Source organism: Polyodon spathula, chromosome 12 (assembly GCF_017654505.1).
Source record: "Polyodon spathula isolate WHYD16114869_AA chromosome 12, ASM1765450v1, whole genome shotgun sequence".
Classification (NCBI taxonomy): Eukaryota; Metazoa; Chordata; class Actinopteri; order Acipenseriformes; family Polyodontidae; genus Polyodon; species Polyodon spathula.
The window spans coordinates 12,334,345-12,358,730 of NC_054545.1; the positions used below are offsets into that span (position 1 = coordinate 12,334,345).

The 24,386-nt window shown below is 36.8% G+C and overlaps 1 protein-coding gene across 4 annotated transcripts in view; it reads left to right on the forward strand.

Annotated features, from left to right (window-relative positions):
- The first annotated feature begins 3,329 nt into the window (after positions 1-3,329).
- The window catches only part of LOC121324040 (protein Daple-like), a 58,873-nt gene continuing 37,816 nt past the window's right edge, over positions 3,330-24,386 (forward strand). For all 4 annotated transcript variants that reach the window (XM_041265433.1, XM_041265434.1, XM_041265436.1 and 1 more), the window contains exons 1-4: positions 3,330-3,416; positions 4,017-4,126; positions 8,838-8,938; positions 16,984-17,092. In XM_041265433.1, coding sequence (XP_041121367.1) covers positions 4,067-4,126; positions 8,838-8,938; positions 16,984-17,092 — 270 coding nt within the window. In that variant the 5' untranslated portion in view covers positions 3,330-3,416; positions 4,017-4,066. The remainder of the gene's footprint in view (positions 3,417-4,016; positions 4,127-8,837; positions 8,939-16,983; positions 17,093-24,386) is intronic.

Below are 24,386 nucleotides of genomic sequence, written 5' to 3' on the forward strand. Positions count from 1 at the left end.
TTTATTACCTAAATTACACAAAACAATGAAGTTGGAATATTTTAAAGCCAGAACCATTTTAATGCAGTGCCACAACTGTGATTACTTAACGTAGTTCTGGAAATCAATTTTTTAATTTATTTTTTAATCAAATAGGGTCTAGATTCCCAGCTTTTTACAGTTTGTCTGAAAATGTGCCATATTAAAATGCATTTTCATGGACTTTTTTGGAAGAGGTACTGTAATATGGTTAAACCAGACATACAATAAATGTTGGATAGTATCACTACTAAGTTGACAGCAGTTACATTTATTAAAATGATTAATGCCATTGGGTCCAGTGTAACAGGCTACCACATTATTGAGCAGGTTATCCAAAATATTGCTATTCAGCTTTAATATATTCTACATGCCTTTACTTTAATGGGCCTCTTTTGGGAGAATAACATGCTTTGCTTTGACACAAACAAAAAAAGTTGATTGCACAACTACCTACTGCTGATACAATGTAACCGCTAGAGAGCAGTGCCTTTGTTGAACATGTTTTTATAATGTCATACTGTGCTGGTTGGAAAGGAGAGAGTTTACTTCCTTGGTAAATACTACAGCAGTGATGTTTGAAGTTAAGTGTGGAAACCTTAAGATTAAAGGTAGATGGATCTGGTCATAAAATTTAAATATAATAACTGGACACATTATTGTGTTGTACCTTGGTTAAGTTATTACCTATTATATTTCCTCACATTTTGATATAATGAAACCCACTAAGTGGATATATAGTAGTAAGTCTCCTGCCACTGGTGGAAGCAACTACTGCAATTACAAGATTGGGAAGATGTTTGTTGCCTTGTCCTTTTTTTTCACCTCCACTGGAATGGAGACTTGTATCCAAGTACACAGCTCCAGTTTTCCCTCAGCCTTTTAACATTTACTCTGTCGCTACTATAACTTGTATGATATTTACACCATTCTGCTCCAATAACTGTTCACAGAAAGACAAGTGGAAAACTTACCTCAGTTCATCCGCATAACACTGGTGTAAATAGTTGGGCTCTTTTTTTTTGTTGCTAGTTCCTTTCATTGTGAATTGAACTAGCTCTCTAGTGGATTTTTGAATGGTGTGGTTTTCATGGTGCTTATGTTGGTTGCTAGGAGTCTGTCTAAGGGTAGTGAACAGTAATGCTATCAAATAATTGACTTTTTTCCCTTCCCAACTGCACTTTTTTTTTATTTATTTCATAAAATCATAGCAGTTCCGAAATGTTTTGGCATGTCTCCTTTTCATTTTGAATAGAAAATAAATAAACTGATACCTCATTTTGCAAATGCAAAAATTGGAGAACTGATCAAAATGGGGATAAAAGCTGTGTAGTACAGAATTTGCAGCTCTTATTGTGTGAATGATTACATTAGAATATAAATAAGTAACTATAGGTTCACATATAATGGATTCTTAAACAAACCATCAAACTTTATACCTGTAAATCATTAAATTAATATAGTATAGCAACATGTAAACAATAATTATGACTTAATGGAATCACCATTTGCAGAAATAAGCTTGTCTTGCAAAAATCTTATTTTTTCAATATGTATCAATTCCTCTGTATGTCCACTTGTGCAATTTTTCCAGTGTTATTATTGAATAATTCCATCGACGTGGTCTGCCACCAAAAACTATAAGTAGACTACTGTTTCTTGAACCCATTCCAGATGTTGATTCCAGCGGCTATGGAATCTGAGGCATACTTCTGTTCACACACCCAATAAAAACAAGGCTGCCCTAACAGGAAATCATTAACGACTTTTTGACATGTTGTTTGCTTGACCTAAAAACACTTGACAGTCTGATGGGGCTGAACAGCAGAGAGACATGGGCCAGCAGTTCAGTGGACAGAAAGGGAGGAACGCACAGGATTTCTGGGGCAGTCGAACAAGCAGATTGGTTAACTGTTGCCTTGCTCTTACATTAAACACATACTAAAAGATGTTAATGAAGAACTTTGGTAAAAGACAGGCAGCATCATTTTAACAGTAAAGGAAGAGTAGTATCATATCACCTAATATAGGCATGTATTATTATTGGTTAAGTAATAGTACAGGTAAACTTTTAACTAACTTTTCTGTCAAAATGCAGTACAGTTCATGCAGCAAGCAGCAACCAAACATAAAAATGTAAAGAATTATTATATATATAATATAAAGTAAATGTAAACAATTTTATGTTTAGTCGCTGCTTGCTGCATGAACTGTACTGTATTTTGACAGAACCTAAAAATAGAAAGCAATTCTTTGTTGTCTTTGTGCTATTAAATTAAACATGGAAGGACTGAACACACCCCAGTGTAGGCAGCCATGTCCACTTCTAGGGTGAGAGTTGTTTGAAAATACTTAGTATACCCAATATCATTGAACTGTATTTAATGCAATTTTCCTAAATGTACTTTTTTTTCTGTTTCTAGTATACACATCTATAGCAGTACATTTCTTTTGTGAATTAACCTGTGCCAGCCCTACACTGTACTGTATAACCCTAATACACTTGTACTGCATGGCTTTCCAACAAGGACTGAATTGTTTTCATTTAATTACTTGATGTGTAGTAAACAAAGAATGCAGGAAGCCTAATGTTAGACAAGAACTTATCTGTGAAGTTAAACATCTTATTTCAGAACTGCCTGTTCGCCTGCCCAGGTATTGTTATAACATGTTTACACTATGGTAGCTTAAACAGCAAGCATGACTCAGCAGCTTCAATTTAATCTTTTGTCCCCTTTTCTGTCATTTTAAAATGTATTTGTGTAACAGTTTCAATCTACACTAAATATCTAATACACACTTACATATGAAAAACACTACAGTATTCTTTAGCATACTTACCAGTGTTACACAATATACTTATTTTTTTCTTTCTGTAGTATAGTGCTGTGTAGTGTACTACGCTATATTAGTAGTATAGTATTTCTATAGCAAATCTATATATAATGCAATAAGAAGGAGTGAGAGGCAGTATATATATAGAGAGAGAGAGTAGAACATTATTATAGAATCACACTGTAAATGTATACAGTAGTATTGAATTTTATTTTTTGAATACACCTGCTATATTCCTTACAGCATAATACTGTAGTGGGCGCTCTCATATACAACTTTTAAAGCCCGCTAGTGAACTCCTCTCTCCCTCCTCCTCTTTTGTTCCAAGTACTTACAGCACTAACAATGCAGTAGCTTCTGGTTACGTCATTAAGATGCAAGTCCCGTATTTGAAGGTCACCCATTGGCTAATTTTCCACAGTTGTACCCGTCTTTTGTTTCTGGTTGGCCTGTGTAGCTGGGACTGTTCAAGCGGTTACAGGTTAATGCAATGAGAAGGAGCGCGAGGCATTAGCAAGGTGGAGGGGGAGCAGGAGCAGGGTGCTGGGTTTTTTTTTATTTTGGTAATTTGGAACTATTGTTTTTGTAATCATAGGATTGTTTTAAATTTGCACACAGTTCCACTTCCTTTGCTGTACAGTATGTACATATATTTAGTATTATTTTTAGGTTGCTAATTGAATATTATTATTAAGAACTTATACGTTCAACTTTCTTATTTTTTATTATTTGAACCAATTGTTATTTAAAAAAAAAAAAAAAAAAAGATGCAGAAGAGAAAATCTAATGGAATTACTTTTTAAACTTTCTCTAGCAAACGACTCGACTAATTGCAACGGGAGTCTGTTAACTCTTGCAAATTCAGTCGTTTACCCTGCACTGCTGTCTAGTTTCCATGGGTATTGTGCGTTACAGCTACTTAAATAATTGTTTTAAATTGCAGCAGAAAGTAGTGTCTGTTTCGAAGCTTTTGGGATTGGCATTTATTTAAATTTCTCTGGATTACCTCCAACATTTTCGAGGAAAATCACAGGATCCGCAGACTACTTGGGGAGGATCTGAGTCGAGTGGCATAGCTATTGTTTCTGACTTGCCGAGTATTTATGCTCTAAAAGATAATGTTTATTTCAACAAGGCTTGAAGTTTTTTTTCTTGTGATACAGTGATCGATCCTGGACTTTCGTCTTCAGTGGAAGTGTTATCGTTTTCAAAAATGGATGTCACGGTTTCGGAATTAATGAAAAACTTCTTGAAGTGTCCATTGGTGACTTGGGTAAGATTATTATTATTATTATTATTATTATTATTATTATTATTATTATTATTATTATTAATAATAATAATAATAATATATAATAATATTATTTTTATTATTATTATTATTTTTATTATTATTATTGCAGTTAAAATCCGATACATTGCACCAAAACAAAGAAAAATGAATACAAACGATAACCGTGGGTGGCCTATTTCAGCTGCAAGTCTTTGATCGGTGACCTACATGCTTAATTTTGTTAGTAGTGTCTGTTGATAAACTTTAAAAGTCCAGGCATCTTACTGTCACATTGTTTCTAATGTGTCAAGTAGCTTTGCAACACTGTAAGCAATAGTAACAACCCAGTGGTATTTCTGAGGAAAACCCCGCATATTTGTGATTTTTATGGCTTCTAGCCGTACACGCATTTAAATGTTTTGTCTTAGTTTTCTCACAATGGCCCTGCTAGAGGAGATTATATAATTTAAAAATGTTTTTTCCATTGGATATGCTTAATTGTTATGATTGCTACCATAACCCACGTGGCCATTCATCACTGTAATAATTTGGTTACCAAAATGCACTTGCAGTTTATATTCTTGTGTGTGTGTGTGTGTGTGTGTGTATATGTGTATATATATATATATAATGTGTGTGTATTTGTCTAGAGAATTGTTGATTAATACTACTGGCATAGTAATTTCAAACACATTTTTTATTCAGCATGTTGAGAATTCGACTATTTTATGTTCTCTTCATTTTAACATTTGACTGGAATCCAGTTTTTATAAAGATGTGCGAAGCAAGTCTTGCACCCAACCTGCACGTGAATGATGTTGTGTAATTACACATTTGTTTCCATGTTGATATTATGTCACGCCCTTCTCATTTTCGGTAGCATTCATTTTGGCTGGTTAGATACATAGTGAGCTTATTCAGTCAACAGGAGTATCATAACAAAACAGGAATCTGGGCTGAAGTGTTGAATAAACCGTTGTTACCCCTTGGCAGTGTTCATTTGCTGCTGGCTTCAGTATACAGAGTATATTATATTCACTGCCAAGCTGGCTTGGATAGAAGGTGTCACAAAAGAGTTTAAAAAAGAAGTTTAAAAAAAAAAAAAAAAAAGCCATTGCCCGTAGCTCTGCTCTCAAATCCCCAAAAGAAAAAGGAATCTTCATTTGATATTATGACACTGGAATGTATTTTTTATATCTGAAACGTCATTGCGGAAATGTAATCCCCTGTCCCACAATTTGAAGATGAAATGAAAATTGGAGGACAAAAATAGCATCATGCATCAAATAACCTAAAGGGTTAAAAAAAGCAGGCTAACTGGGAAGTGATCAATAGTAAACATTAGATATAGGGCACTCTGTTAAGAAAAACAGTTGGAAGAGAAGGGCTGATGCTGGTTTCAGTGAATCAGATATGTGCTTGAGGCATGACAGTGTTTGACATGAGCATGTTTAATACCACACCCCTCAAATGTGTATTTGCACAGTAGATCAATAACTTCCTGCTACCTGGCCCTGGGCAGCATACTGTACAAAGTCCACCATGTCACGCTGCTATACTGTACATCAGCCCTGGCTGGCAGAGCTAAGTTTGGTCAACCATTGAGTGTTAAGATGAGGAACTGGGAGTTTCAGTGGTCTTAAATACCACCTGTTAAAGGTGACCACTTGTCTTAAATGACCAGTTGCCTTGAGAACAGTTATTGTTCATTTAAACCTGTTGTAGAAGACCACCTGTCATATTGGAGGACCCTTGTGTCCAGAACCATGGGCGAGTGCCGGTCTAGTTTTACCTGTAGGGACACTGATAATTTCAGCTAAAAGGCTGGCAGAATGCCCCTCTTGGTTGATTTAAATGTGTGGAGGAACAAATAAGACAGCCCAATCTTTTTAATTGGTCTGTGATGTGTATTCCAACGTAATGTATGCATTTTTAAAACCAATCAGTGAATACTGTGAAAGGGTGCCACAATGCAAGCAGTCACAATGATGTAAGATTAAATTAACATAACGGGATTCAAAAATGTCATGCTTTCAATTGTTTATAATACTGACAGGATGCAGATGTCTAGTTTTTAACCAAAGATTTGCATATGTATGCAGCCTAATCCTATTCAGCTAGCTGGTTATTTTTGTAGATTAAAACTTACATAGACTTTAAAGTAACTATTCTGTAGGTGTAACTTTGTGATACATTATATTACTCAAGAGAACAATATGTTTTAGCATTTATGAATTGGTACTTAAAGTGAGGGATGGATAGGTACTGCGTGCTTTGGGAGATTCTCAGTTTTAATTAGCCACATCCTTTTTGCTGCAATGTTCTGTCAGAGCTCCACCCTAGTGTTTCTGTATGGCATTACTGCTGACGCTGTCAAAGCTTATAAGCAGGAAGTCTTCATATTTTTTTGTAACTGTATGTGAGGGTTTAGGTTTAGGGGTTACTGTCATGAAAAGCCTCTGAAAATTAAAATATACATTTACTTGTATGAAATATGAGCTTTTGTTCTGACTTTAAGCCCTAGAAATGAATCAGTCTCACATTACCCTTAACAATGAGACACACTAAAGAAGCTTGCTAAAGAAACAATGTATAGTCATTGCTACAGTCAAAAAATAGTTAATACCTGGCTTTCGCTTAATGTACATAATCCTAGTAAAAGTCCCTCACCACGGTTTGAACAACGAAAGAAGCTGTCTCAAGAACAACTTTACTTTTACAAAAAAAAAAAAACCTGTTATGCCTACCTGCTGTTCCCTGCATGCAAATAGATGAGTATTGAGTAGGGGCATTCCAGTATATGACTGGTAAAATCAAGATTCATGCAAATGTCATGTATACAACCTGCCAGATCATGACTCACTATTGACTTGTATTTTAAAGAAAGTCCTTGGTACGTTTTATCCGACAAGCAGTTCTTGTCATACATTATATCTACTTACTGGTAGCGAATGTAAAAAAGCAAACCGAATGCTTGTTGAGTTTGTTAGTTTTACATTTAGAAAGGTAATAATGTAAAAAAAAAAAAAAACTTTTTTGTTATCTAAGCCATTTTGAATAATCCAAAAGTATTTGCATTTGGATTAATAAAGGATTTTTGAATGTCGCAATGCCAATAAGAAATGACTGAAAAGTGATTCTTTATAGCAATCCTGGATACCCGTATGGATGTATCGACCATTATATTTAATGGTAAATTGTTGTATCCTAAACAACAGCCTCCTGTTCTGGTCAAGTGGAATTAACGAAGAGCATCAACAAAACATGATGTCAGAACTACAAGCAGTCGTATCTCAGATAACACAAGATACTGCTGCAGTTGGATCCATAAAAAAGGTTTAAAATGTACCAGGCTAATACAAATCTAGATGTTCATATCACTGTTTTGCAGGATTTGCTATTAAAAGAATGAGAAGAATCGTTTTATTTTAGTAGCAAGGTTGTTGCTGAATTTGCAGTGGCTAAAAAGACAACCTAGATTTGTGAGATACTAAATCTGCAATAGTCTGTCTGAAATACCAATGTCAACAGGGACAACATTTCTACACAGAAAAGGAAATGCACACAAGGGATGCTCTGGAAATAACAATAAAATGGTTTTCTATGAAATATGAAAATAGGAGTATGATGCCTCCATAATCTCTTGTTAAGACATCCTATAAATGAGGGTGAAAGACTAAATGTGTATAGTAGTGGAGCAAGTTTGTTTGACATCAGTGTAGTTGTTCCCTAATGTTGTACACCGTGATAAAGAATACATACATGATCCATAATCTTCTGACCCACACTTTTTATGAACTCTACTGACTAAGCAAGCTCCATCTCAGTACAGCTACGACAAGTTGTAACTAAAAACGATTGTGACCAAGACAGAGGCTGTGTTTGAGTCCTGTTTCATCCACAGACTGTCTGGTGACCTTGGGGCAAGTAATGCGACCTCTCTCTGCTTTTGCAGCTGTTGGGGATTGCACTAGTAGACAATCGCAATCAGATGATCACGTGAATAATAAAGCTGGCCTGTTTGAAGAGGCAGGACAAGGAAGAAAAAAAAATGGGAGATGGAGGCTTATGGAGTATTTATTTTTATTCCTCTGAAAAATGAAATCTGCCTTTGCACAAGCATCAACGAGTAGAACGTATAATGTGTTTCAGTGAACCATTGACCATGTGTCACTTAATCTGATTTCATATTTAAAACCGGTTTCCCCAGGAAAATCTCTCGAGACCAGAGGCTCACTTGCATGTGTCCAGTTCAAATGTGAATCGATGTTAGAACTGGCAAATGCTTGTTGTGGTAGTTTTATTAAAAATAAATAATTTAATATAAACAACTGATTAGTGTGCATGTTTTAACAGTCCCAGCCTGGGATTTTAAAGCACTCTGTGAAAGTACTCCTTTTATTTTTATATTTTTTCTTGTCATGTTTTTATTACAACAAAAAAAAAAAAACATAAAACCACTTCATACCAGCAAGTTGGTTGTGTTGAGGAATGGGCAAGCAATGTGTAAACACTATAGTTTAACAAACTCGCACTTTTTAAATAGTGACCGACCTTGCAATATTTTGTTTGTTACCGCTGGGTTCAAATGAAGAAATTCGTCATTGTGGTCGATATCCTTTCAGTGGTGTTCTTGAGATTTTGTCTTTGGTCTGTGAGATCTTCACTGAGAAAGATACCAATCTTGTTTCTGTATTTCTTTCCATTACAGGTCAAAACATTTGGACCACTAGGAACAGGGGATGAGGACAAGCTATCCATGTACCTGGAGCTGGTGGATGGAGTCTACTTAAACAAAATAATGCTGAAAATGTAAGTACAGATAGGCATGGTTAAATTGAGGTGTATATGCTGAATGTGTTTCCATAGACATGTCTAAACAGTAAATGCCCATATTTCTACCAGTACCCATTAATGTAATTACATAGGATACTCTTATAAACAAGTTATAGATGTGTGCTACACTAGCGTTCATTGCATCAGGAGTAATAAAATAAATGAGCTTGAGGACAGCAAGTATTCATCAGTTTACTATTGTACTATTGTATGACATCATTTGGTTATGTTAAATGCACTTAAATCTGTTTTCAACTTAAAGCCGTCTCGCAAAGAAGAAAAAAAAAGATTCTGGTACCAAAGTAAGTCACCCCTAATGAGGAAATGTATGCAGTATTAGTAAGGTAACACTTTCATACAATCACATCTTCGCTTCCTGAGATTACCATGTTATCAAAACTTTATTTAAATGCAAGACCCTTTTCATAGATACACCAGACTATTTACTGAAAATAAAGTGATTATGTGTTTGCCCTAATGGTATCTTTTAATGCTCTGAAACGATTATGAATTTCCTTCCACTTGGGTGGTTGAACCACACTGAGACCTGCTGTCTTTGTATGACATTAAGGATCATGAAGTAAAAAACACACTAGTCTTGCAATTCGCTACGCCCTTGGATGTGTATTTGGTTTTGAGACGTCTTTAGCTCTAGAGGACCATGGATGCAGTTAACTCAATAGATTTACTATGGGTTAGCAGGAGAGAGATGGAGTATTCGAGACTTGACTGAGGCTGGATACGAGTGTCCATATAACCCATACAGCGATGCCCGTTATAATATAACTGTATTATGTATGGCTTTACTTTTAATAATGCAAGTCACAAAATCCATCTTGAAGTGTTTGTGATAATAACAAGCCTTTATTTGACCACTGTGTTGTGTTATTTGTGTTCTGTTAAGTGGCTGAGTTGTATGGCTGATTGTGATGTCACTAATTTTATATTGATAATGAGACATGGTACAGTACGTTTATTTAAGATGTGTCGTTGCATACAGCTGGCAAAATTGGCATTGCTTAAATATCTTCTGCAGTCTATACTAGTCCAATTTGACAGGGTTTATTAACCAAGACATACACTCTCTACTAGCATCCCAGCATGATGTGCGTGTTTGGCACGTGGTAAGAGTTGTAGCTTGCCTTTTATGTTTAATGATCCTTTCTTTTGGGGCCGCCTACATGAGGAAATGTGATGTCTGCCAAATTTGCAGAGGTTTGCTAATATCTATATGAATTACATATAAGATATTGGTGTGGATGAATACTACTGTCACTCTTGACTTTTTGTTCACTGCGCTAGCCGAAATCTAAGATGCTTGACTGTCTGACCTTCAAAAAAACAAAACAAAAAAATCCCCCTTGTGCCATGCTTGGAGGGGAGGGCGGTTTCGCTGCCCTTCCACCCCTGTTGTCAGTGTGGACCATATTGTTCTTCTGACAAATCAAACCACTTCATGTTTGCCAAATCCCTCAAGTTTGTCTTTCCAGAAAATGGATCTAAGTCCCCCCCCCCCCCCCCCCCCCCACACTACTACTTTGTATTGTGTACTGTGTTAACAGTCTTGCGAAGTGTTGAACATTTTAAATAAATACAAACCCAGTTGTATAATCTGTATTGTACAAGAGGGCTAGACCAGACTTGTAGCCAGTGCCTTTTGACTAATATCGACACAAAGGTAGTCGTCAACTATTATGTGCTGTAAAATTGAGTTTAGCAAATACCTTGGTGTGTTTCATGCAACATTCAATATTTTCTGTGACCACTGACAAAATACAGTTCTTGTAATTATTTAAAATGCTTTGCGTCTGAAAAATAACTTTTTGTCTGTACTTTCAGCACCCCACAAACTTTTCAGAGAAGCGGACTATGCCAGTCTTATGTAAAATTCTCAACAGACGTACTGTAAAGGAGTGGAAGGCTTTTTTTTTTTTTTTTTTTTTTTTTTTTTTTTAACCTTTTTGCTCCTAAATGTTTCGTACAAAAACCTTTCTATTATGAAGCAGTTCAGGCTTCCTCATGGTGGGTGTTTGTTATTGTGTGACAAGAAGTCAATTCAAAATTGTTTTGATAAAAGCCTTTGGAAATGTTATGCATTTTTTGTCACCCACAATTGAACAGGATATTTTTTGGAATGTCTTCTTTAGAAATCAGCATGCATGCCCAAACAGCTTCAAAAGATGTCAAGCAAGAAACTAGTCCTTGTACTGGGGTCCAGCAGCTTCCCAGAGGAGTTAAAATAGATCATATACTATAGGGTTAACAGGCAGTGTACCTTGTTCACTAGGTTTACTGCTGCTGTAATTAAAACCAGTAATCTGTGCATTAAAGGGTACGACTGTCGATAAAGGGAGAGGAAGTCTATGTCTGATACTATTGGTTCTCAGAACAATTTCTAGTTCCCTAGAGCTATGACTAATTCTGTGATGCAGGTGTTCGCTTCGATCCTCCCTTGTTTTTTTTTTTTTTGTGTTAATATGGAAACCACAAGTGAGCTTTTAATAGCATTGTAGTACTGAAGTTTTATTTTCACATTTCCCTGTTTTTCTTTTTCAATGGAAAATATCTTCCACTGTGTAACCCACACCCTGTTTTTTTTCTATATGCCTAGGTATTAACTTTACCTTCCTTGGTCTATTAAGCACAGGGTTTGGACAAATAAATAAATAAATAAATAAAAACTTGCCGTAATGCTGAGATGTTGTGTCAGACAGGACTATACCGATTTGATTTTGAGGGATATTTTTTCCATTCCTTAATGATAAGCATGTCAAACTCCTTTGTAGAAGCTGGAAGTAGAAATCTGCTTCACATTCTTTTCTCCAGGGCATTCCACCATTACTGTGATGTGATTGAAACAGACTTACAACAAGGAGGTAAAGCTTTTATATATTCAAAATATGGTCGTTCTCGTCTGCGCGACAGTCATTTGCCCAAGTGTGTTTCACATATTTCGGGTGTTATTTACTTTTTTACAAACACTGCTACATGTGGCTCTGTGTGTGAAAAATGTATGTATGTGTATCTATGTATATAAGGATGTGATAGGCTATGCGAGGGTTACCTGTACAAACTCTGGGTGCTGTCATTAAGATATTGCCTGGCACAACCCACCCCCAGAACATCCATGCTCTTTCACATGCTCAACCTTTTACCTACCCCCAGCATTGAGCCACTGTGGAAAGGTGCATGTCAGTGGACTTGTAAATTCAACATTATTCCCATTCCCAAGCTAACTGGGCCCCATTTGAGACAGGCATGCATTCCCAAGTGTATGCTATGTAAACACCTATAAATAATATTTGTTGATATAACTTTCAGCTATATTCTAAACAAACTACGTGTCCTGTATGTTTTACTTTGAGTTCATTCTTTGAGCTGTGCCCAGAATTCTTCTAGTGTGATTGGAATGTTGGGAGAAGTGGTCATTTGTTTTCAATACCAATACGATCCTATGAAGAGAATACACTTCTACCACTCTCATGCCATCTTGTTAGATTTAGAAAGCTAGCCAAGGTTGGGCAAGTTCAGTTTAAAAAATAGCAGGTGTTGCAGAAAAATGAGTACAGTTAGGGTAACTTTCCCTCCCGAGTGGCGCATCCGGAAAAGGCCGCGTGGAGTGCAGGATGCGCCCTGTATCTTGGAGAGCGCCGGTTCAGGTCCAGGCTATGCTGATTCCAAATATATTGTAAAAAAACCCCCCAAAAAACAAAAAATGATATTCCCCCTCACTACCCTGTCATCAGCTATATAGACTACATCTTGTGTGGATATACCTCAGGTGAATTATTTTTCAAAGGTATTCATACAGTATACAAAAAAATATCGTATAAAAAGTTAAAATGTTTAAGAAATTATATGCTTAAATTTCTCAATCTCAAAACACACCATTTTTAATCCATGTTCAAATGTGCCGATTTTAAATATGTCACATGAGTGAAAACAAATGACCCCAAATGAAACAGCGAGTTAAATGGAGTTAAACTCTCTGCAGACTTGAGGAAAATGAGTCCATTGCACGGCTCTCTTCACGTTTCCTGAATTTATCTAGCTTATGTCAAATTTAAAAATAACTTTTTTTAGTAATCCTCTTAACTCCCTAGCGATGCTGCTGGCTTTTCAGTGCGTGGGATGTTTTTAGTCTTGACACCACATCACTTTCTGGATTGGTTGGGGTGACTCACACTAAAACACTTAGCCTAGAAGTAGGCACTATTAAGATTGTGTGGAAAATAATTAAATTGCCATGAACCTGTCCAGCAGAAGCAGCCTTCAATACCCTGTAAGTTGACATATATAAAACGCAGTGCTTCTTTAATCAAGGATAAAGAACACTTCTCTGCTTTTATTATTGTGGAAGAGAAGCATATTCAGATGCTGGTCTCATTTTCACAAATAATTTAATCTTCGCAAAAAACGTACATTCAGTTACGTGTTTGTCCCACCATTGTTAAGTTACCCTGACCCTTCAGTCTATATCTATTGTGAATGAAGCCATTCTAAAGGCACTCCTATACACTCGAGATCAGAGATCTGCTTTTTAAATCAGTTTTTACATGCATGTCAGCATACTGATTATGATATACTTTGAAACATGAATTTGTTATATTTCAATAAGATCCTGCATGTTTATGGCTGCCATTGTCATTTACAATTACAGATGAAGAGCAGGTGAAATTGAACACTGTTTTCTGTACGTAAGAAATATGATAGGATCCAGTTTTTTTTTTTCTTCAAAGATTTTTGTAAGCAGGCTTATTAAGACTTGTAAGCAGACAGTATTATTTCATTTTAAGGCTGACTTAAGACTGGGCTGCCTGTATGAGATGCATATTCTGGAAGCTGTATTTCTCTGATGTAATCTCACCTCAGCTGAGTCTTTAGCAAGCCTTAAATGAGCAAAATTGCACAAGTGGGCCTACATAGGATTCATTTCATACAAAAATAAGAACGTGGCAATAGACAAGTTAATTTCTGCAAATATAGCCCATGGTAGTTCCATTAATGATAAAACAACTTACATAGAAAAATGCTTCATTTTTTGCCACAATTCCAGTTTTATAAACCCCAGCCCTGTGTGCATCCACTCTGCACATATGCCCCCCCCCCCCCCCCCCCATCCAGTGTTTTATCTCCAGTGACATTTCGTGCTGTAAGGTATTGAGAGCTGGTCTGAGCAATGCATAATTCTCAAAAGAGTAGACTGTTGAAAAACGAGACGGCAAACTTGGCAAGAAAAGTCATTTTCTTCAGATATTTTTTTAAAATAGGGTCCTTTCAGTATCGGTGGGGCTCTGTAGCCAAATGTTGAGAATTTGCTTGCAGTTGCTACAAAACAAATGTAAATTAGGTGAACGAGTTCCAGTTGTCTTGTTGGCTGTCAGAAACTGAATACAGGATGATGATAAATATCTGTCAACCATGCAAAACATGTCTTGGTCATAAGATGAATTTTTTTTTGTGTGCTTATTTTAAGTATTGTTTTAATAGTTATATAAAATGGGAACGTGTCTGGGAATTTAACAAACTGTGTCACAGGCTGATTGTACTGTAGCATACCATAAGGAGCTATTCTGTGCTATTTCTCCTTTTCCATATTGAGGAATGCAACTATAGTAATTAACCTTAATTGATGATATATAATGTACCTCAGTAGCCTTAGTGCAAAGTCTAAAGCAAGTATCCATGCAGGAAACATGGCAAGTGAGTTTGGATTGCTACCAATTTAACCTTCTAGCCAGCTTCTGGTTGCTGGATGCCAGGGTTTGAATACCCTCCTTGTGTTCCCATTGAAATACTTGCATCCGTTTACCAGTAATGGCAAATAATTTAAGTCTTTACCTGAGAAGAGATATGGTCAAATATATATTATGAAGATGTTGCTGCTCTCAAAGAACTTTGATTTGGACTTCTAGGTTAGTTGCAGCATCTGGTTGGTTCAATAAGGATTAACCATACCCATATTTGTGTAGGATGACTGAGCTTTTTAATGGAAATGAGACCAGGGCTGTCAGAGGCCTGTCTTTCATGTGACGATGGGATGTAGTGATTGCATAGACTGGGGTTGAAAGGCTGAACACTGACTAAAGCGCATGATAATTAGTTACCAAGGGGGCTTTAGAAAGGAAACAACGGACACGAATGCAGTAGTTGCACAATTCCTACTGTTTGTTTGAAGGGGTTCATACGGGAAGCTGATTTTGTCAGGGTTCATGTCTGAAGTACTGCAGCATTTCATTGCCTGTGCTGTCCCAATGTTCTGCTACAGAAGCTGGCATTGAGTTTTATTATAGAATTTAGGAAGATGGATTTCATACAAATAAAGCTGTATCTGTATAAGAAGTAAGGCCAGATTGTACAAGATGCAAAATTAATCATAGGTTTGTTGGCTACCAAGACTGAAATAACTGTAAATTTGAGGATTTAACCCAAATAAATCTGTGGAGTAGCAAGTCAAATATGTATCAGCGGCATCTATAGTGATAAACCACTAGTGTTTTAAGAGGCAACATCTGAACAGTGTATGTGTTCTAATGGCCAACTGGCTAATAACTTTCAGAAGGTGCCACGAGTAGTTGGTATAAACAGGTTTGAGTGGTAGATATAACACTGTGGGCAGGTGATTTATTATATCGTTGGGTTAATGCACCAATAGTAGGCTATGCAATATATTGTAAACTTTGACTGGGAGTTTCTTTCCCAAAGCGTTTTTATGAGGTGGTATGAGTTTCTGTTGAGAGAAATAATTGTGCACTGTGCGAGCTTGTTTTATTATAGTGTGTCTGACAAGGACTGTAAAATAATACATCATGGTGGTGTGTTGGGAGGTGGGGGAACGCTGGACTTTTGATGTATTTTATTGTTTGAGTCAAACAATTGAAATTTAAAACTGCAGATTAGTTATGGTACAACCACCATATTAATTTTTGCTCACACACATTAAACATTCACCAGACCTTTATCCTGTAGGGTGCTCTGGTGTTTCTTTTAACTGTTAGTAATCTGAAGAACATGTTACGTAACAGAAATATTGCATTTAAATACATTTTTTATATTTTTGTATGATATGTTTAAGTGGGAAAACAACCTGGACCTTTTAAATATCATTGCAAAACAATGACAGTGGCATTTAATTCAAATGAATCTAGGGAATGTCTCTACATTATTATTGGTATTTAATGGACCTGGGCAGGTAATCATCACACAAGAGTAGTTCAGGGGTTACTTTGTAGTTTGTATAGTGTATTGCTCCCTGAGCTATGTCTAATATAACTGAAGGAAATACAACACTAATCCAGCAATGTGCTTTTGTCAGTATTCAGATAATAGTACGTGCGAGGTGTCCAGCATTACTTGGTAATGTTTGTCCTGGTTTCATTGCCTCTAAAACTCACACCTGTATAACAAGCCTTACACAGGTGTTACTGATGATGCATTGCTTTGTTTGCACACTGGCGATTAGTAATGTAACTCTATCCAATAAACTGTTCTATTGCCATACCTGTGGGATTACCTAATAGAACACTGTACAAAGTGTCTTCTTGATAAATGCTTGTACCAAGTGTAAGCTGAGCATGTGCTAACGTGTCTTTGCTTTAGCCTGAGCATGTTTTTAAAGTCAACTGCTAACAGTGAACCTTGAGATCTTGCGTCTACTGTATATCAGTGTCAATGACACTGCATTCTCTGTGTAGGATTCTGTACAGTACATTTTATACATTGCTCTTTTTATCTTCCAAATGGCTTGAAGCAGCAGTTGAGGTGGGAAAGCATATTACATGGCGCTGTGAACAGACGCTCATGAGTGTTCATAAAGTCATAAGCATTATGCGCTGAAGCCTGTGCAATATTGATATGCTTTGGTTGTTAGTAAGTATGTCAAGTAGTGATTAAATCTCTTATTTCTGGGTGCTCAAGTGGTGGTGGTGGTAGGTGCCTAAGCTGTATGTATAATCTATTGGAGCTCAATTGTCTATCATTCAATGCTTATAATCTAAGTCTTTCTTATCTTGCTCCTCCAGAGACCCCAGTCCTACGAACCAACGAGTTAACAAAAACGTTAACAGTGATGTCAACCTTCGGATACAGAACCTTGCTATTCTCGTCCGGCACATCAAGAACTACTATCAGGTGGGCACATCGTTTCTAACTCTCACTGTAGTTTCCTGTTGTCTGAAAAACTTTGTCATCTTCTGAGTGGCAGTTCAGTTTTTTTTTTTTTTTTCTGTGACAGGAAATGAAGAGGAAATCATTTCATGCTGATAACTAGCAGTTGTTTAAAGTGAAACCTTGCATGTACTGTAGGCCTCTGGTGCAGCCTGATTTCAAGTCTTACTTTACCAAAGTTTCTGCTTCTCTTTGCTGACAATATTTTCTAACACAATTACAGATAGAAAAAAAAAATTGTGTGTGTTTGTGTGTGTGTGTGTGTGTGTGTGTGTGTATATATATATATATATATATATATATATATATATATATATATATATAATATATATTAGTACACCCTCGCTATAACAAACCTGTTGGGGTCCAAGCCTTTTGTTCGTTATATCAAGGGGTTAGTTATAGCGAAAGGACAATCAAAATGAATGATGCACTGTTGGAGTAAGTTGATGAGATTGTGAATACAAGTAGAATTACATGTACCTGTTCATCTTATGTATGCAGTATTCTGCCTTTGTTTTATCCTATTTGTTAAAGAATTAAAATGCAGTACAGAAAGCACAAATCCCTAATTGAAGCTGAACATTTATTCAAAATAAATCTGACACGAATCGAGTTTTTAAATCAACCCGATATACAATTATCAGATCCTCAAGTTTTTTTTTTTTCCTTTAATCAATTTTGCTTTGCTGCATGGTTGATTTTCATTTCGGAGGCATAGTTACACACCGTACGTTTTTATTAAGACCAAAGAGTTGACTTCACTGTGGAGGCGACATCCCATGCGTACTTACCGGGATGTTGACAGAGTGTGTTTTATATGAGCTTTTTTATTATTATTTAGGGTCCAGGGGCCAGATTCCTTGAAGGCGTTATAGCAAGGGTGTATTGTGTGTGTGTGTCTGTATACACATATATATTTAAATCTCAGAACTTCTAGACTGCCAGATGACATATTAAAGCAGACTTGCTTAGTGACACCCACACTACATTTTGGCGTTATCAGTTGATTATTGACTTGGCCTTGATCTGTTGGGCTGCTTTTTCATGGAAGGCTTATCCTGCACTGTAATCGCTTTGACCGTAATTAACTTAGTCCACGTGTTCATCAGCAATGCCTGAGTTTGTTCGATCTGTGAACTGAAATTGTTATATTTGTCTATGAAATTATTATATTTGTCCTCTAAGCTCTTGTATTTGTAATCATAATTGTAAATATCTTCAGGTTGTTGTCCTTAAACCCCCCCCCCAATTAAACCCATGTTTGACTTTCAAAATACACCCAGGTGTCTGGTTACTGTGTTCTAAAGGTAGATTTGATGGAGGTACCAAATGTTGCTGGTATTTTTAAACTGACTTTGTTGCACTCTTGCATCACAGGGCTTTGGGAGCTTATTTGCGAGTCATTTCTGTTTGTAGCCACAACCTGTCTTAACCGTCGTTTAAGAGTAGACGCTTTCATTTTGAGTTTCATTTGTGTCAAAATTGCATTGCTTTGTTTTTAATGTACATTGCAAATGTAAAGGACAGGTTTTATTATAACTACAACTAAAGCAGCAGCAGCAACGTTTCATATTGTGTTGTCTTTGATGCATCTGAATATTCCAAATTTTAATATACTGGTAAAACACAAGCAAAGAATGGACCAGAAGTGAAGGGGAACTAATAAGAGATCAAAGAAAAAAAATGTTACAATCCTTAGACGGCACTCTTTTAAGGATTAATTCTTGGTTTAAGATGTCTCCCTAAATTGTTTTAAGTCAACCTTGTGTTTTTGTAGTTTTACAGTGCTAACTGAAAAAACACGGCAACAGATCATCTAATATATCTGTTGTGGTTCTGAACCAGTCCCTTTGCTGCAGGTCATTCCTCAGTCTTTGTTTGTCAGACTTCACATGAACTTACAAAAAAGAAAAGGCCAGTCTTTCTAAATCGGCAGAGAAAAGGTCAGACAGTGCAGAGTGGTAGCAAGAATCTGTTTAGCTGTTGGCTGAGCTCCATCAAACACATTTTTTCTTTGACACTACTGGTTGCTTAGTAATTCCTTAACTAAGAGATGTCATGGAAGGTAAACAATGTGATTTCTTAGTGAATACTTCCAGGTTACAGCAGTAGTTTTAAAAGAATAAGCTTTTCTCTTGATTGATTTTGACCTGGGAAACCAGGTCAGGCAGTAACCAACAATTATCCTTTTTGAGGACAAAGTGAAAGACTGTTATAACAGACTTTAAAGTTTACATGTCTTTTACAATGTTTTAAAAGCATGAAATATTGATAACTGAATTGGTGAAGGGTCCTTGTACACAGAATGTAAAGTGTAGTGCTTATGAAATGTACTGTCAACATGGGCAAACTGTCAGTTATCGAATCATAAAATATTGAGGGAGGACTGTATGCAAGTACCTGACAGACAGAGGTTATTCCCAAGCATTAACAGCTCTGCAAAAAGATCCAGTTCCTGCGTAATGAGGTTTTTTTTTCTTTTCTGCATTATAGAGGCAGTCTTTCACATTATTCTATATGTATTTGTCTGTGGAGTGGCTTTTTGTCTCCGTAGGTGTTGGTGCCGTATACAAGGATTGTAGTACTGGATTAATTTGCAGTTATGAACCAATTCTTGAAGATATTATTTTGCGTTTGTTACTTTGTTCAAAACCTGAAAGATTTAGCAGCGAAGTTTGCCAGTGTGATAAAAGCTCTCCCATATTTAAGGGGCAAAAAGCTGCGTGCAAGGTGATGGCCACCCAAGTTCATCACAGAGCTGACTGGGATTCAAACCGATACTGACTTGGTCTTGCAAATTTTTCCACTGCAGAGTGAGCCGTGCTACTGGCGTCACACGCAACGAAAGACAGTTGTTATTAATTAACTCAGTTTGCCAGAAGGTGAGCAAATGGTGTTCAAAAATGAATAGACCAATGTTACAGCTGCATCTTGTATCGCTATATTTTGTAAATATATTTAGGAATGTCTTTTGTAATCCACAAATTTTACTGATTTGTATCGACTTGCTAAAGCAACGTAATTACAAATCCTTAACCCCGTCCCTGGCTCTGCTTGTAGCCGGATTCAGATGTATTGTGATTCTGGAGTTTCACAGTTTGGTTCTCGCTCGGCTCTACAAATAGCCAGTGGAGACCCACCTGTACCCGTACCATAGCGAGCCCTCACGGGTCTGATTTGTCAGTGGAGAAGGGTAAGACTCTCCCACTGTGTTTACATGCCAGGATACTGGAGGAGGTGGCATACAGCTAATCAAAATATATGTTCCACATTCAGTTCCACATTTACGTGAAAGCCATCCTATTCAAATTCCTCTTGAGTTAGGGCATGACTGTAAATGAATGATCTATGTGCCGTGTTATGTGCCTGGTACTATTCTGCAATATAGATACTGTATTTGCGTGATTGAGAAATTATAGAATCAGAGTATTTTGCATATGCTACAGAGTACTGGGGTCCAGAATGCTGTAAAATATTACAAATGCTGGGTTAACATCACCAGAAAATCCTGTTTTTAAATTATTTCTACAACATAGTTTTTTTTTATTTTTTATCTTTTACCTAATTCATTTTACAATTCAACTAAAAAACTGTATTTATAATGGAAACCACAGTAAATGGATATATAGCGACCCACCCCACTAATAATAATAATAATAATAATGATGATGATGATGATGATGATAATAATAATAAATATATATTATTTTATCCTTTACGAATACGGAATATTTCATGTAGTGACAGTGTGATCTCCTGGTCTTCGTGACACAAATTCTCACAAATACTTCAAGATCTGACTTTAGATGGACTGATCAGTGGAAGGAAAGGTACAGTAATGGCTTGTAACTCTTCTGGTTTAGTAACTGCACATCCACATGACTGCAGCTCCTTGTAGATATCCAAGCAGAATTCTGCACGGTGGATTTACAACTGTTGGCCCCAGTTTTGGTCGTTCTCTTTCAACCTTTAATAGGTCTTTAGTAAGATGACCCAGACTCCACATTAAGGGAAGCTAACATTACAGTTTTTCTTCCTGGTGGTGACACCTGAGACGTCCCGCATGTGGAGGTCTCTTTCGGCGAATGCTTGGCTTCTTACAAATGGCTGTGCTATGGTTGCATGCCTAATTGTAGTTCCATTTCAGTTTGAAAATAGCCATCAACTAATGGGTATCTCCGTCAGGTGACAGGATTATGCTGAGCTTATATAAAAGCTGCTTAGGCCTCCGTAGCTCTGACGTCAGTGCCCCGCCCCTCAGGTGCTGAATGACTATTAGGCTGTGCTGTGGTTGCATGCCTAATTGTAGTTTTCCCCAGAGGCTCCCAGCATGGCAAGTTGGCTAAACAGGAAGCTTTAATCTGATAAATGACCTTGCACCAAATGTGTTGACGGTCTGTGTACGAAGGATATCCTTGAAATGGGCAAAGACAATAGTTGTTGACAAAGGGATATTAATGCTTTTAGTGCAAGTTTAGTGTAAGACTCTTTAGATCTGCTGCTGTTTTGATCACGAACGCCTTTAATCTTGTTTCTGTGTGAGACATGCTTTTATTTATGCACACTACGAATCGCAAATTCTGTCTGTCTGTTAGAGAGAGTACTATCTAAATTATGAATTCCTGTTGCACCCTGTGTCTTTCATGAAAGTGAATATGCATTAGCTCTCGATGCGATCTATATTCATGGCTTCTGGACCAATAGCTGCGATGACAGTGAATTGCTTGCATGGTCCTCTCGGTTGTGATTTGTGATGAGGCATTATCTGGAAGGACGTTAACACTTGTTCCTGTACAGAAGGCAGAGACTGATAAGTAAATTTGCAAACACTGCAGTGTTATATTAGCTCCGTGGTAATAATCGTCAATCTGGCACTTTTGTTCGGATGTAGAAAAAATTACAATTACAATTGAGATTTATTTTTTAACTTTTTTTTTTTTTTTTTTTTTTGTAGGACTGAAAATTGAAAGTTAGTTAAAGCAGTATAGTCAATTTTCTAAATCAGGATTGTTTTTGAAATCTGTAATTAATCGGTCCTGGAATTAGTATTTCGGCAATGCCTTGAACTCATTTCATCACTAATACGAACTGCTGTATGTACTAAAAGGTTTTTGATATGTCCAAACAAATTGCTGTAATAAAGAAAGCACTTTGAACAGATTTGCCGAACTGGTTCAGTGTTTTGAGGCACATTAGCGTAACCACAGCACTTTGTACATCAAAGACTTGGCCAATTGGCACCTGAGAGGTTGATTATATCTGGTGAAGAGTAAATTACAAGAGAACACAATTTAATAATCTAATCTCCAACGGTCCCTCAACTCTTAAAGACTCCTTCAGGCTATGTCTAATATTTTATGGTTTATCTGAGATTAGATTAAACAGAAACCACTTATTTTTTTGCAAAGGGTGTGGTCGTAATTCTTTGGACGCGCTGATACTATATATCTAAAGTATAGCCATCTACCCTGAACAAATAACAAAAAAGAAGTGCTCTCTGAGAACGCAGACTCATTTCTTGTATCACAGCAACAAGAGCAGGCCTCCCACAGAGACGTTAAATACTGCAGGTGGTTAAAATAAGGTGTGGTTAACCAAACAGTTATCTTGAACCTAAGCAATAATACAACTTACACTGTTCTTTTAAAAGATTTTAACATTTTGCAACCACATACTATGAAATGATTGATATAATCTAATAGAACTCTTGGCGCAGTGCGTAGATTTGAAATGGGTCACCAGAAACCTGACTGCACTTTTCAGTTTCAGAAATGGTGTTGTCAAATCCCAAATGGTTCCAAATGCATATACTGTATAAGAAATTACACTGCAAGAAGGATGACTTCTAAAATGTGTTTTATACATAAAGGTTAAACTTGCTGTCATTGAGAATAAGTACTAAAAAGGAGGAAAGTGCTATCAACAATTTAATTGCTTCCTCAACTCCGACTTACCTGTCTTTTATTAATAGTACTTCATGAAATGTGGTTGCCTCTCCCCCGCTCCCACTTCCCTTCTCCCTAAATCTACTGATCTACTGCCCTGTGGTGAAAGCCATCTAGAGAACAGCTGCTGCTTTCCACTCCCAGCCAGTCAGTTTGTGCTCTAACCCTGTGTGCCTGACTAACCGTTAAGGGAGGGGGGATGGGGCTTTATTCCCCAAAAGGGAGTGACTTCTCTCCATTTTCAGCTCTCAGAGGAGTCCTCAATAAAACATCCTTCCTCACTCTCCCTGCATTCCTACCACTTCTTCAAAGACTCCCTTTCTGAGGTGAAACTGACTACATAATGCTGTAGGCCTCCAGCCCTCTGAAGGTGCCACTTATAAAAGCATTTCCCCATCACCCTTGGAAACAAAGAATTTATGACTCAATATAAGTTGCTCTGCAATTAAAATTGTATTCAGTGAAGGTGGGGGCGTTGAGGAGTCTGTTTTAATGCATAGTGGTTAGCAAGAGCATGTTTCACTGTACTTGGGGAATGACTTTGTGGTTGTAGCAACCTGCAGTTTCAGTTTTTGTCTTTTGACACACGCTAGGTACAGGCGGAGGTGCTACATTAGATGTTGCTTGCTTCTTATTTCAGGAAATAAGAATTTTGTGGTTTAGAGTTTGGACAAACAGAGACAGATTTGGAACAGAAGCACTTAATATAGTTTGTGTTGTGTAACTGTGCTACAGTGTGTTACATTCTCTCAGCTTTTAACTTGTGTTAAACTTTTACTGCAGTAGTGCTTGTGCTTGGGTAAACTGACAATTGTCACAGAATCACATTTCTTAACCTAATGCCTGGTACCAGGTAGCATTTGTATTGAGGTCTTACAGGTTTATTAGAACAGAACATGTAATGTAGTCCATTATTGTTTATGTAGAGTACAAGGGGCTAATCTGGAATATTGGGTTCACACTGTTCTTGAAACATTATCAGGTTTCTGTTTGACTTGTGTCACCGTAACAATAATAATTCATTTGGTACGACAGCCTTTACTTTTAAGTAAATCATGTTTTAAAAATTCAGTGTCAAGTGCTGGATCTGCTAAAGTTGATGGATTTATGTCTGGTTTTCAGAATGATAAACATTTTGTTATTGGTCAGGATTTGTTACGTTCGGGTGAGTTTTGAGCCCAAACCACTCCGTTCACATCACAAACACAATTGCCTTGCTGAACAAGCAAACCAACCACCCTCTTTTGGTAAGAAATTGGCATGAGATTAAATAAATAAAAACCTTCTTTGTAGTCAAGCCCCAATTATTA